This window comes from Theropithecus gelada, chromosome 15, assembly GCF_003255815.1.
Source record: "Theropithecus gelada isolate Dixy chromosome 15, Tgel_1.0, whole genome shotgun sequence".
Classification (NCBI taxonomy): domain Eukaryota; kingdom Metazoa; phylum Chordata; class Mammalia; order Primates; family Cercopithecidae; genus Theropithecus; species Theropithecus gelada.
In genome coordinates, this window is record NC_037683.1 from 42,923,151 (window position 1) to 42,936,239 (window position 13,089).

Consider the following 13,089-nt stretch of genomic DNA (forward strand, 5'->3'; position numbering starts at 1 on the left):
TGTTTTATTTGGCACTTGGTGATATAATTTTAAAATTTGCTCATTTTTATCAGCATTTCTCTGTGTTTGAAGTAGAAAGGGGGATTTTCCATGTCAGCTCCTCCCTTATTAACCAAAACTATATGTTGCTTTTATATATGGATTTTTGTTGTTTTTGTTCAGTATCATAACACTTTTCTATGTCATTAAAAGTTCTTTTTCAATGTCAGTATTAGAGGCTGTGTATTCCATATATGAATCTCCTGTGATTCATTAAGGTAGTTACCTAATTTTCAGACAGTTTGGTAATTATTTTGGGCACCGTGGTTTATTTCCTTCAGGACACAATCCTAGAAGTGATGCATTTACAATAAGCACAAACGTGTGTAAGTATCCCAATGCCTTCTGTTGAATTGTGGCAGGCGTACTTTGTGGCAGAGAGGTCTGGGGCAACTGTGTGGCTCGGTTCTTATTTACATAGAGGCAATACTAGGGGAAATTCCATTCATTTGCCTACAAATTAATCCATAAAACAGGTCTATAAACCCATTAAAATCAACAAAATGTATACATGGTCCAAAGTCTGTTGTTCAGAAGCCAATGACCAGGCCCAACCAGTTGCTTCCAGAGAACAATTAAGGACTTGGCCATTAATTCCCAGCTGACACCCATTAAGTGATTTTCTCTTATATCCTCTTTCATAGGCTGATTACCTCTCCCATCATGCCATCCCAGGTGGTGTCATGGTTTAAATGTTTGTTCCTTCTAAAGCTCCATATTGAAACTTAATCCCCAGTGTGGCAATGTTGAGAGGCGATTGAAGAGGTGACCTTATACCTCATCACCCAATAAAAAGGTCTTAAAGAGTCTTGATTGGGTCATGAGGGTTCTGCCTTCATGAATGGACCAATCCATTCATGGATTAATGGATGAAAGGGTTATCATTGGAGTGGGGCCAGTGTTTTATAAGGAGCAGAAGAGAGACCGGAGCTAGCATGTTAGAGTGCTCAGTCCCCTCACCATGCGATGCCCTGTGCCACCTTGGGGCCCTGCAGAGAGTCTCTGTATTAGGCCATTCTTGCATTGCTATAAAGAAATACCTGAGGCTGGGTAATTTATAAAGAAAAGTGATTGAATTGGCTCACAGTTCCGCAGCTGTACAGGAAGCATGGTGCTGGCATCTGCTCAGCTTCTGAGGAGGCCCCAGGAGGCTTTTACTCATGGTGAAGATGAAGCAAGAGCAGGCACTTCACATGGCAAGAGCAAGAGCAAGAGATGGGGGAGGAGCCACACACTTCTAAACAGCCACATCTTGTGAGAATTCACTCACCACCAAGAGGACAGCTCTAAGGGGATGGTGTGAAACCATTCATTGAGAGGGAGCAACGGGCCAGATGGCAGAAAGAAGGCTGTCTGCAAAGAGGCAGGGGCTGGAGGCAGAGGTTCCTAAGGTTGTGCTGCTTGAGCTGAATGCTTGCAGACAGGATGCCTGGGTGCAGGTGGACTGTGAGCTGAGTGCTTGTAACAGGATGCTTGAGTGCTAGTGAGCTGTTTGTGGTTGACCCTATTTCTTAGAACATTCACTCCCTACTACTGTTGTTTCTGTTTCTGCTAGTGAAGCCCATTTTTCAATTTTTTTTTTTTTTTTGAGTCAGAGTCTTGTTTTGTCGCCCAGGCTGGAGTGCAGTGACTCGATCTCAGCTCACTGCAACCTCCACCTCCCCGTTTCAAGTGATTCTCAAGCCTCAGCCTCCCAAGTAGCTGAGATTACAGACACCCACTACCATACCCAGCTAATTCTATTCTCTATTCTCTATGTGCAGAAGCTATATACAGAGAATCTTGGAACACAGATCTTCATGCACATGTGAAAGCACTTTCTAGGATACAAGTAAAGTAAGAGGAATTGCTGCATGAAAGAATAAATGTATTTAAAACTTTGAGGCCAGGTGCAGGGGCTCATGCTTATAATTCCAGCACGTTGGGAGGCCAAGGCAGGCAGATCACCTGAGGTCAGGAGTTCAAGACCCAGCCTGGCCAACAGTGACTCTCTGTCTCTGCTAAAAATACAAAAATTAGCTGGGCATGGTGATGGCCACCTGCAGTCCCAGCTACACGGCTGAGGCAGGAGAATCGCTTGTACCCGGGAAGCGGAGGTTGCAGTGAGCCGAGATCTTGCCATTGCACTCCAGCATGGGTGACAAGAGCTAAACATCATCTCAAAAAAAAAAAAAAAAATTGATACCTATTGTCATATTGCCCTCTAAAAGCAAAGTACCAATAGACCCTACCACCCACAGTTTATATAAATGCCCTACTTCACATACCCTTACAGACTGTATTTCAATCTCTTAAAAGTCTCCCAGTCTAATGATCAAAAACTATTTTCTGGGCTGGGCATGGTGACTCAGGCCTGTAATCCCAGCACTTTGGGAGTCAGGAAGGTGGATCATCTGAGGTCAGAAGTTCGAGACCAGCCTGACCAACATAGTGAAACTCCGTCTCTACTAAAAATAAAAAATTACCCATGTGTGGTGGTACGTGCTTGTAATCCCAGCTACTCAGGAGGCTGAGGCAGGAGAATCGCTTGAACCTGGGAGGCAGAGGTTGCTGTGAGCCAAGATCGCGCCACTGCACTCTCCTTCTCAAAAAATAAAAATAAATAAATAAATAAATAAAAATTGTTTTGTATTTCATCTAATTGATTTATTCTTTGGGCTTTATGTACAGTGTTTTAGTTTAACTGGACCTTCTCTTTTTGTTTGTTTTCCTTAACCTTTTATTGTGGAAAATCTCATATTATTTTAATTGTTTTTATTTTTATATTTTTAGTACAAAAAATGCAAAAATTTATTCTAAAATGCCACTGTTACACCACACATACATACACACATTTCCATATATAATTTGAGTTCTTTTAAAAGCTCTTTATTTTGTGCTTTTGACCTCTTATCTATGCTTGAGCCACATGGTTTTAGATCCTGTAGATTTATCATTTATTTTGTTATAAGATACGGCAGATAACCTGTTATCAGGTTTCTCTTTATTGATTTTTTTAAAGCAATGTTGGCTTTTCTTATGCTTATTGTGTCTCCTAATGATTTAATAATTTTTAATCAGCATGTTAAGATTTTAATTGGAATTTCATCAAATTTATAGACTAATTTAGAGACAATGACTTTATAGTAATGAACCCTCCCAGTCACGAATATGGTTTTGTATTAGGTTTATTTCTACAAATTTTGCTATTTTTTCTCTCATTTACAAAAGGATCTTTATTTCTCCGTGCATTTTACTATTGGTGATGGCTGGTGCTTAGGAAAGCTTTGGTTTTTATAAGTTGATCTTGTATCTGGCCACTTTGCTGAATTCACATTTCAGATGTTATAATTTTTTTCATGTTGATTATTCTGGATTTCCTGGTTGGCAGACATGTCATCTGCAACTGGTTTTTCTGTTTTCAGGTTAATGCAGAATCAAGTAAAACCTGGCTGAAGGGGAAATTCACTGAACTCAGATTACTACTTGATGAAGAGGAAGCTCTGGCCAAGAAATTCATTGATAAAAACACGCAGCTTGCCCTCCAGGTGTACGGGGAACAAGCTGACTCTTGCAGAGAGCAACTTGACGTCGTGAACGATCTCTCCAACAGGGTCTGGAGTATCAGCCAGGAGTCTGATCCTGTCCAGAGGCTTCAGGTAATGCTGGGGTCACTGCTCTTATAGCGGCCACCTGCCACCCACACTTCATCTCAGGTATTGTGGCATTGAGCACAGTATTGACACACTAAGCAAGTACACGGAATACTGTCTTGTCACCATGTAGACTGTCTTGCCCCCACACAAGTGGTCAAGAGAATATACATTGTTAGGAAGAGAATACACATCTTGGGCTAATTAAATAATGTTAACAGCCACCAATTTCAAAGGCCTCTGTGTTCTGAGCACTGTGTAGCTTAGCACTAATATTCACCAGAACTCTGCAAAGTGGGCCCACCCATTTTATAAACAAAAAATTGAGGCTCATTGACGTAACTCACCCGGTCTCACACAGCTGGTAGGTGGCAGAGCTGGTATCAGGTCTGGCTGTCTGTCTAGGTCTGTCTGACTCTAAACCCACAAGGCACCTTGACTGGCCCTCTGCCTATGTAGTCTTTTTTTTTTTTTTGAGATGGAGTTTCTCTCTTGTTGCCCAGGCCAAAGTGCAATGGTGCAATCTCGGCTCACCACAACCTCCGCCTCCTGGGTTCAAGCAATTTTCCTGGCTAGCCTCCCAAGTAGCTGGGATTACAGGCATGTGCCACCATGCCTGGCTAATTTTGTGTTTTTAGTAGAGACGGGGTTTCACCATGTTGGTCAGGCTGGTCTTGAACTCCTGACCTCAGGTGATCTACCCACCTCGGCCTCTCAAAGTGCTGGGATTACAGGTGTGAGCCACTGCGACTGGCCTGCCTGTGTAGTCTTAAATTGAGACACCCCTCCTGAAAAGGCAGGTGTCCTTGCAGTTACTGAGCACATTTCAAAAGCTGAGTCACAGCTGGCTCAGTGGTAGTCCTTGGCCACAGGGCTTTGTGGAGGAAGAGTCTAAGAAATAGCCCCTGTGGCAGATCACTTGAGGCCAGAAGTTTGAGAGCAGTCTGACCAACATGGCAAAACCCCCCTCTACTAAAAATACAAAAATTAGCTGGGTGTGGTGGCGCGCACCTGTGAGGCTGAGGCGGGAGAATCACTTGAATCAGGGAGGCAAAGGTTGCAGTGAGCCGAGATCGCGCCGCTGCACTCCAGCCCAGGTGAGAGTGAGACTCTCTCTCAAAGAAAAAAAACAAAAAGAACTAGCCCCTGCTATACTCATTGCTACATTTAGGGAAAGCATGTTGTTGAGGATGGTGTTCCTGTCTTTAGGGAACCATGGAAGAAACTCTTGTCTGGTGTCAATATCCCTGTGCAGTCACTTCTGCACTAGAATTGCTTTTCCACTAATAGAGCTCCTCCTGTTCTCTTCTTTGCCTTGGGAAGTTCAGAGCCAAATCTGCCTTGACTAACCAGACTAAGGCTTCATGGCAAACATTTTGTGTCTAATTTTCTCTTTGCTTCATTTTTTCTCGCTATAAAGAAAAATCTTGGCCGGGCGCGGTGGCTCAAACCTGAAATCCCAGCACTTTGGGAGGCCGAGACGGGCGGATCACGAGGTCAGGAGATCAAGACCATCCTGGCTAACACAGTGAAACCCCGTCTCTACTAAAAATACAAAAAATTAGCCGGGCGTGGTGGCGGCGCCTGTAGTCCCAGCTACTCGGGAGGCTGAGGCAGGAGAATGGCGTAAACCCGGGAGGCAGAGCTTGCAGTGAGCCGAGATCGCGCCACTGCACTCCAGCCTGGGCGACAGAGCGAGACTCCGCCTCAAAAAAAAAAAAGAAAAATCTTGCCTTATTAGAGGACCTTTGCAAGACACTTTAAAGGCTGTGGGACAAGGCAGGGTACGACTAAAAGTGACACCGACTCTAGCCACAGATTGGTATGGGCTCTGGCTGGAAAAATCAGACAGACAAATAAGCTAGTCAACAAAACTAGCCAAGCCAGTCCCCAGCTGGGGATTTCCACTCTTGTGTCTTTATGTGGCCTCAGTCGGTTCAGCCTGTGTCTCATTGTCAGCTATTTCAGCCACATTCTGGATGAGGTGCTTTCCTAGGCATAATGGGTATTGAGCTTTAAGACGGGCAAGATGCACAAAGTGATACATTTAATTGTCTTTTTTTAAATAATGGTCGTTTTTAAGGCTTTGGAATACAAAGGAATCCTTCCATGGGGAAGCATGCTATTCTCACATCAGAGAACGGTTTCAGGGCTTTGTCATCTTTTTTTTTTTCAAATTCTCTTGTGCCAAAGCTACTGATTTTAATCATTCACCATTCCTACCTTCTATGTGTTGATTCGTTTATTCATCAATACGTACTGAGCCAGGACATTAGGAGCTCACAGTTGGGTGGGGAGACTTGCTCAGAAACAGTTATTTACAATACAGCTTAAACAATTTTGTAAATATGAAGCTAGCAAAATTATGTCCAAGAAATGTCTGACACTCTCTAGCTGGGAGAAGGATGCAGTCTGGGAGGACTTCTAGGAAGAGGTGATGGTAGGGCTGGGTGCTGGACAATGAGTAGGAGCACACTGTATATAGAGAGGATGGAAAGAGGACAGACAGGAACGGTGTACATGTGAGAGCTTGACAGGCTGGGGAACCAGTTGAGGTGCAGCCTGGCTTGAGGAGGGGTGGGTGGATTGAGAGACACAGCTAGATCCATAGGCCATAGTTAGTTCATGAAGGCCTTATGTGCCATAGAGTTCAGACTTTGTCCTGTAATGAGATAGGAGACGGGAATGTTTGTTTGTTTGTTTTGAGACAGGGTCTTACTCTGTTGCCCAGTGGCTCAATCTCAGCTCACTGCAACATTTGCCTCCCAGGTTCAAGGGATTCTCCTGCCTCTGCCCCTTGAAGAGCTGGGACTATAGGCACGTGCCACCATGCCCGGCTAATTTTTGTATTATTAATAGAGATGGGGTTTCACCATGTTGGCCAGGCTGGTCTCAAACTCTTGACCTCAAGTGATCCACCCACCTTGGCCTCCCAAAGTACTGGGTTTACAGGCGTGAGTCACCCACGCCCAACCCAGGGGAGTGTTTTGCACTGAGGGATGAAAGCGTTCACATGGTCAGATTAGTGCTTTAGAAAAGTCACTTTAGAGACAGAGTGGAAGATGGACAGGGGAGGCCAGGATGGGAGACTGGAAGGAAACAGGAGGAGGCCACAATATCCAGGAGAGAGATGATGGTGGCCTGGACCAAGACAGGGGCAGTGGGGATGGGGAGAAACAGGCAGGTCAAGAGATGCCACAGGAATGGAGATTGGAATTGGAGAATGAGTAGGGGGAATCCTGAGATGATGCCTGGGTTTCTGGCCTGAGAGATGAAGGGCTGGGGTTTCTGTTCTCTGAGTCTGCAAAGGCAAAATGTAGCTGTGCTCGGTTTCATGCATTTGTTTATTCCATCATACATATGTTTTGAGAACCTGTGTGTCAGGCCTGGTGCTAGCCGCTGGAGTTTGGGGTTACCAGGTGGTGCCATGTGTCCTCTATCGACCCCTCATCCTACCCTACTCATCTGCCCTCTGAGCCCCCTCTCACCTCCTCGGAGCTGCTCCCTGCCCACCCTGGACTTCCTGCTAGTGCTCGGTCTCCCCCGGCCAGCTCCATTCCAGCTCTCTGGGTGTGATGTTAGGCCTGGTTCCCCACCAAAATGAGGTTGGACTCTAGACTCCTGGCCTCCTAGGCTGAATGGGGCTTGGAGGCCATCTCACAGCCTCCTCCCAATGTACAGCATGCTGCCAGGTGGGGCCTGCCCCTGCCCAACAGCTGAGTGCTAGGCCACCCTCCCTCCCTCCTGAGGCCCCCGTCTGTCCACCCCTTCTCGGATGGGCAGCACTGCCACTGCCAGCCAAGCCTGATCACCTGAGGCAGTCAGCTTCCTTCCAACTCCTGGCCAGGACAGCCCTTCAGAAAGTGCAGCCATGGTTCTTACCTGCAAACATGAGAATCCACTGGAACGGTTTTAAGCAAGAAAGGAGTTTATGGAAGAGTATGAGGTAGTCCATAGGATCTCCAGGAGGGTCAGAGAGTCGGGATGGAAGATGGGCAGCAGGAATGAAGTCCAGGGGTTGTTGCCAGTATAGGCCCCATGGCACCTCTGCTGGGCAAGACATCACCACTCACACCACTGACCAGAACCCCCACCACTGCTGTCCCTGAGCGCCTCATGCCACCATCACTACCTTCACCCTCATTTCCAAATCCACGCTTTGGCTTGGAGGCGTCTGGTCACACTCCTACAGCACAGGTGCAAAGGCAGCTGGGGGGGCGGTTTCTAGCTTCTCCTTAGTGAAGCCGCACACCACAGGAAGGTATTGAAGAGGGGCTGTCCAGACCCAAAACAGGACACATGTCCCTTGCAGTGGCCACACCCCCTCAGTCAGCACTGCAGCTGAACCTTGCTGGTCTTTGGCGTCATTCTTAGAACATGGTTTCCTGCTCCACCTTTGAATAAGCTCCAGGGGCTCCTTCCCCAGGGAGACTGACCTCTCACTCTTTTTGTACCCGAGGCAGACCCGTGGTGCAGTGTGTGAGGCTGAAGCCTCTCTGGGAAGGGCCCCATGTCAGCCTGACCCCGCCCTCTGCCCACATAGCTGGCACAGAGTAGGCCTCAATGAACACGGAAGGAAAGGAGGGAGGGAGGGAGAGGGAGGACTCCCCAGTGCCAGCCCTGAGAAACCACACCTCCGCATGGCTCCCACCTCAGGGATGCTGTGTGGTCTCTCCAGGGCTCTGCTCCTGGGGGCATGGCCTGGGCTGACCATAGGTGCCAGGCCAAGGTGGAGCCTGGGCATGGTGGTGTGGGTTTGTTCCTGGGTGCAGCACAGGAGGCTGGGATGCTGCCTGCATCTCCCAGAGCCACCCTCACCCCCGTGTGCCCACACAGGCATACACAGCCACCGAGCAGGAGATGCAGCGGCAGATGAGCCTTGGGGAGCTGTGCCACCCTGTGCCCCTCTCCTTTGAGCCCGTCAAGAGCTTCTTTAAGGGCCTCGTGGAAGCCGTGCAGAGTACATTACAGACGCCATTGGACATTCGCCTTAAGGAAAGTAAGTCGCCGAGTGACCAACTTTGTGTCCTTAACTCCCCTAGTGCCCTTTAGCCCAGAGGCAAACGCAAAGATCATCTCCCTACATCCTGTCTCTCCGACACTGAGGCCCTTGGCTGGGCGGTCAGGGGCTCCTGGGCCTGGTGCCTAACCCACCCTCACCACTTCACCTCCAACCCTTCCTGAGACCGAGACCTGCCCTTCTCCAGTCACACTGCCCTGCTTCTGCCCCTCAGATCGCTCCTGGGAGCCTGCCACATCTCAGCCTTGCTCTGGGTTCCCAGCTGGAATGACCAACTCTTCCTCCTCCTCTTCCTCTGGCTGGGGCCGAGGCCTGGCATCCCTTCAAGGCAGACTGGCACAGCTGCGCCCACCTGGGAAGCCCTTTCCTGCCAGCCCAGCCCTGACTCACTCCCTCCTTTGGCCATCTCCCCTCTCCCTTCCTGCTCCAGGGCCTGCCCATGTCCTGCTGGAGGGTGCTCATGAAGTGGACACATGGACCCCTCCTTGCCCCTTGTAAGCACGTGAAGGGTAGGAACCAGCTTTAGGTCAGCACGTGAAGGGTAGGAACCAGCTTTAGGTCCAACTCGGAGGTCCCCGCAGGGCCTGGCAGAAACCATGTGCTCAAAAATATCTGTTCTTTGATTCATTTATGCGTTCGTTCATTCATTTATTCATTTATTCATTCATTCATTCATTCATTCATTCATTCATTCACCTCTGCTGTCATGATTCATTCAGAACATTTATCAAGCCACTCTTATGTGCCAGGCATAGCAGGGCACAACACAAAGCTCCTTGTCATCTTTTGGTGCTCACAGTCTTTGTAGGGGAAGACAGACAGTACACAAACATGTCAGGTGACAGGAACTGCTATAAAGAATAATAAAGACTGGGTGTGGTGGCTCACGCCTGTAATCCCAGCACTTTGGGAGGCCGAGGTGGGTGGATCATGAGATCAGGAGTTCGAGACCAGCCTGGCCAACGTGGTGAAACCCCATCTCTACTACAAATACAAAAATTAGCCAGGCGTGGTGGCGTGCACCTGTAATCCCAGCTACTCCGGAAGCTGAGGCAGGAGAACTGCTTGAACCCGGGAGGCAGAGGTTGCAGAGAGCTGAGATCATGCCACTGCAAATCAACCTGGGTGACAGAGCAAGACTCTGTCTCGAAAATAATAATAATAATAATAAACCAGGGCAGGATGCAAGACAGGAAAGTGACAAGGAGGAGGAACTGTTTTATATAAGCAGTTGGGAAGGCCTCTGAGAAGGGGACACTCAAAGTGGCCCAAAGGAAGCGTTCGTTCTGCAGGTTCTGTGGCTCTGAAGGGCCAGAGAGCACAGTGGTCATAGGCACAGCCTCTGGAGCTCGGCCTCCTGGGTTCCTATCCCAGGTTTACCACATGGAACCCTAATGAACCCTGCCATCTTAGACACGGCACCTCCCTTTTCCATGCCTCTGTTTCTGCATCTGTAAAGTGGAGACCGTAATGCAGTCGCCTTCCTGGGCCACTGTGAGGATTAAATGAGCTCTTACACATGTAGCGCTCAGGCGTAATAAGCACCATGTACGCCTTGGCGATTGTGATTGCTGCTGCTGTTACATGTGGGGGAGGCATTCTAGACAGAGGGAAAAGCAAGGGTGGAGGTCCTGAGGCGTGATGGGAGTGAGCTGGCCATATCGAAGGAGCAGCAATGGAGACAATGGGGACAACGGGAGCGGACGTGGGGTCACAGGGGAGAGAGGAAAGAGATCAGAATCCAAGGATTTTGACGTGGGCAACTCACAGAAGGAAACTGTCATTTTCTGAAGTGAGAAAGAGCATTTAGGACTGGAGGGAATGAAGTATTTGAACCTGTGAGATTTGAGAAGTTGGACTCCCATGTGGTGGTATCGCCTAGGCAGTAGGACCCATGATTCTAGAGTTCGGGGGAGAGGGGAGAGGCTTTTGCCTTGGTGAAAGAACAACTTCAGCCAAATTAAATTTAAAGGAGTTTAAATGAGCAATGAACGATTCATGAATCCGGCTGCCTTCTGAGCCACAGTGCGCTCAGACTCCAGCACAGCCACGTGGTGGAAGATTTAGGGACAGAAAAAGGAAAGCGATGTACAGAAAACAGAAGTGAGGTACAGAAACAGCTGGATTGTTTACAGCTCGGCGTTCGCCTAATTTGAACATAATTTGAACAGTTGGCTACATCTGATTGGCCAAAACTTGGTGATTGGCACAAGTGCAGGCTACGGTCTGTTTACGCCTCCACTTGTTATTGTTCACGATGTACAGAAAAATCTTCAGGCCGAACTTAAAAGATGTAGTAAGGAGGAGCTTTAGGCAAACTTGATTTAAACAGCCTGCAGGTGGGCTTCCCCGCTGTCTACAGGCCCCTGTGATGAGCGCTGGGAGTGATGGGGGCAGAAGGCACTTCTGGGGAGGTGCTGAGTGAGCTCCAGCCCCAACAGCTGAGAAGGAGGCAACCTGGACAAGGGGGGAAGGATGTGGGGGGTGCTGTCCAGGCAGAGGGCACAGCAAGTGCCAAGGGCCCTGGGTGCCCCTGCTGTGCCTGCTTGTTGGGATAGCCTCCCCTCCTTCCTTCTTTCTGAGCACTCAGGCCTTCCTGAGGACTCAGCTCTACTTTCTTGTTTTCCATCTTTACCCTGGAATTTGCACGTCTTCCCTGAGTCGCCGCCCATCCTTGAGTGCTGGATCCAGTAGTTGTTCGCTTCTCAGCTCCTCCTCCTGTTTAGGGCTCTCCCACACCAGCCTCCTCATCCTGGGGATTTCCTGTGCCTGTAAATTTACATAAATCCCTTAAATCTGTGTGGCTCTTGGGCGAGATTATGCGAATCTCCAGTTGTGTGGTATTTTTAGCATGTCTTATTTGTCTGCTTGCAAGAGCTCCAGGCGCTCATTTCTCAACAATTCCTTACAGGCATGAACTGCCGGCTCTTGGACCCTTCCAGCACCAAGCCAGGTACCTTGTTGAAAACCAGCCCCTCACCAGAGCGATCACTCTTCCTAAAATGTAAGACCCCCGGGAGTGGGGATAGGGTGGAGATGGTGGAGATGGTGGGATGTTGGGTGGAGAAGGATCATGGAAATGGAGGTCCCTCTTTTTTTCTCATTAGAATTTGTGTTTTTTTTTTTAAGAATTTGTTTTTTAAAAAAATGTTTATTATTAAAGACAAGTAAAATAATACATGTTCATTGTAGAAAAATGAGAAAAGAAAAGAAAAAATTACTCATAATCCCTCTTCTGTGAATAACTGCTGTTATTATTTGTCCTTTTAGCTTTCTTTAGCACATATAATATGCATATAATGATATATTTAATATATCTTTTTATTTTACAAACATGGTGTCATACTATACATTCTGTTTTGTCATCTGTTTTCATTTACTAATATATTATGAACATTTTTATTCTCTTAAAAAATTGTACAGGTAGGGCCAGGCCTGGTGGCTCACACCTGTAATCCCAGCACTTTGGGAGGCCAAGGCAGGCAGACAGCTTCAGCCCAGAAGTTTGAGACCAGCCTGGGCAACATGAGGAAACTCTGTCTCTACAAAAAATACAAAAATTAGTTGGGCATGGCGATGTGCTCCTGTAGTCCCAGCTACTTAGGAGGCTGAGGTGGGAGGATCACTTGAGCCCTGGAGGCGGAGGTTGCGGTGAGCATGCTACTGCATTCCAGCCTGGGTGGCAGAGTGAGACCCTGTCTCAATTGAAAAAAAAAAAATTATACAGGTAATGCATGCTTATTGTAGAAAATCAGCAATTACAAATATGTAAAAACAATGGCCCCTCCCAAAGAACGCTGTTAATATTTTAACATATATTCTTTCAGATATGTGTGCAGATTTTTTTAATGGGACCGTATTATAGATATTCTTTGTAATTTTTTAATTAACAGTATAGCTTGAACAATTTTTAAAATTTCCCACCCTACACTGATGTGACAATTTTCTATATCAATAAATACATAACTTTGTTTTTTGAGGCAGGGTCTCACTCTGTCACCCAGGCTGGAGTGCGGTGGCACAACTATGGCTCCCTGCAGCCTCGACCTCCGGAACTCTAGTGATCCTTCCACCTCAGCCTCCCACATAGCTGGGAACACGGATGTTTGCCACCAAGCCTGGCTAACTTTTAAATTTTTTGTAGAGACGGAGGTCTCCCATGTTGCCCGTGCTAGTCTTGAACTCCTGGGCTTAAGTGATCCTCCCACCTCAACCTCTCAAATTTTGGGATTACAGACATGAGCCACTGTGCCCAGCTAATACTATCACTGTGTGTATGTGTGTGACAGAGTCTTACTCTGGAGTGCAGTGGTGCAGTTATGGCTCGCTGCAGCCTCGACCTCTTGGGCTTAAGTGATTTTCCCACCTCAGCCTCCCTCATAGCTGGTACTATGTGGG

General features: G+C 47.6%; 1 protein-coding gene across 2 annotated transcripts in view; it reads left to right on the forward strand.

Annotated features, from left to right (window-relative positions):
• Window positions 1-13,089, forward strand: part of TRIM14 (tripartite motif containing 14) — a 35,591-nt gene that overhangs the window by 14,153 nt on the left and 8,349 nt on the right. For both annotated transcript variants that reach the window (XM_025359047.1, XM_025359046.1), the window contains exons 3-5: window positions 3,444-3,677; window positions 8,508-8,670; window positions 11,603-11,695. In XM_025359047.1, the coding sequence (XP_025214832.1) occupies window positions 3,444-3,677; window positions 8,508-8,670; window positions 11,603-11,695 (490 nt within the window). The remainder of the gene's footprint in view (window positions 1-3,443; window positions 3,678-8,507; window positions 8,671-11,602; window positions 11,696-13,089) is intronic.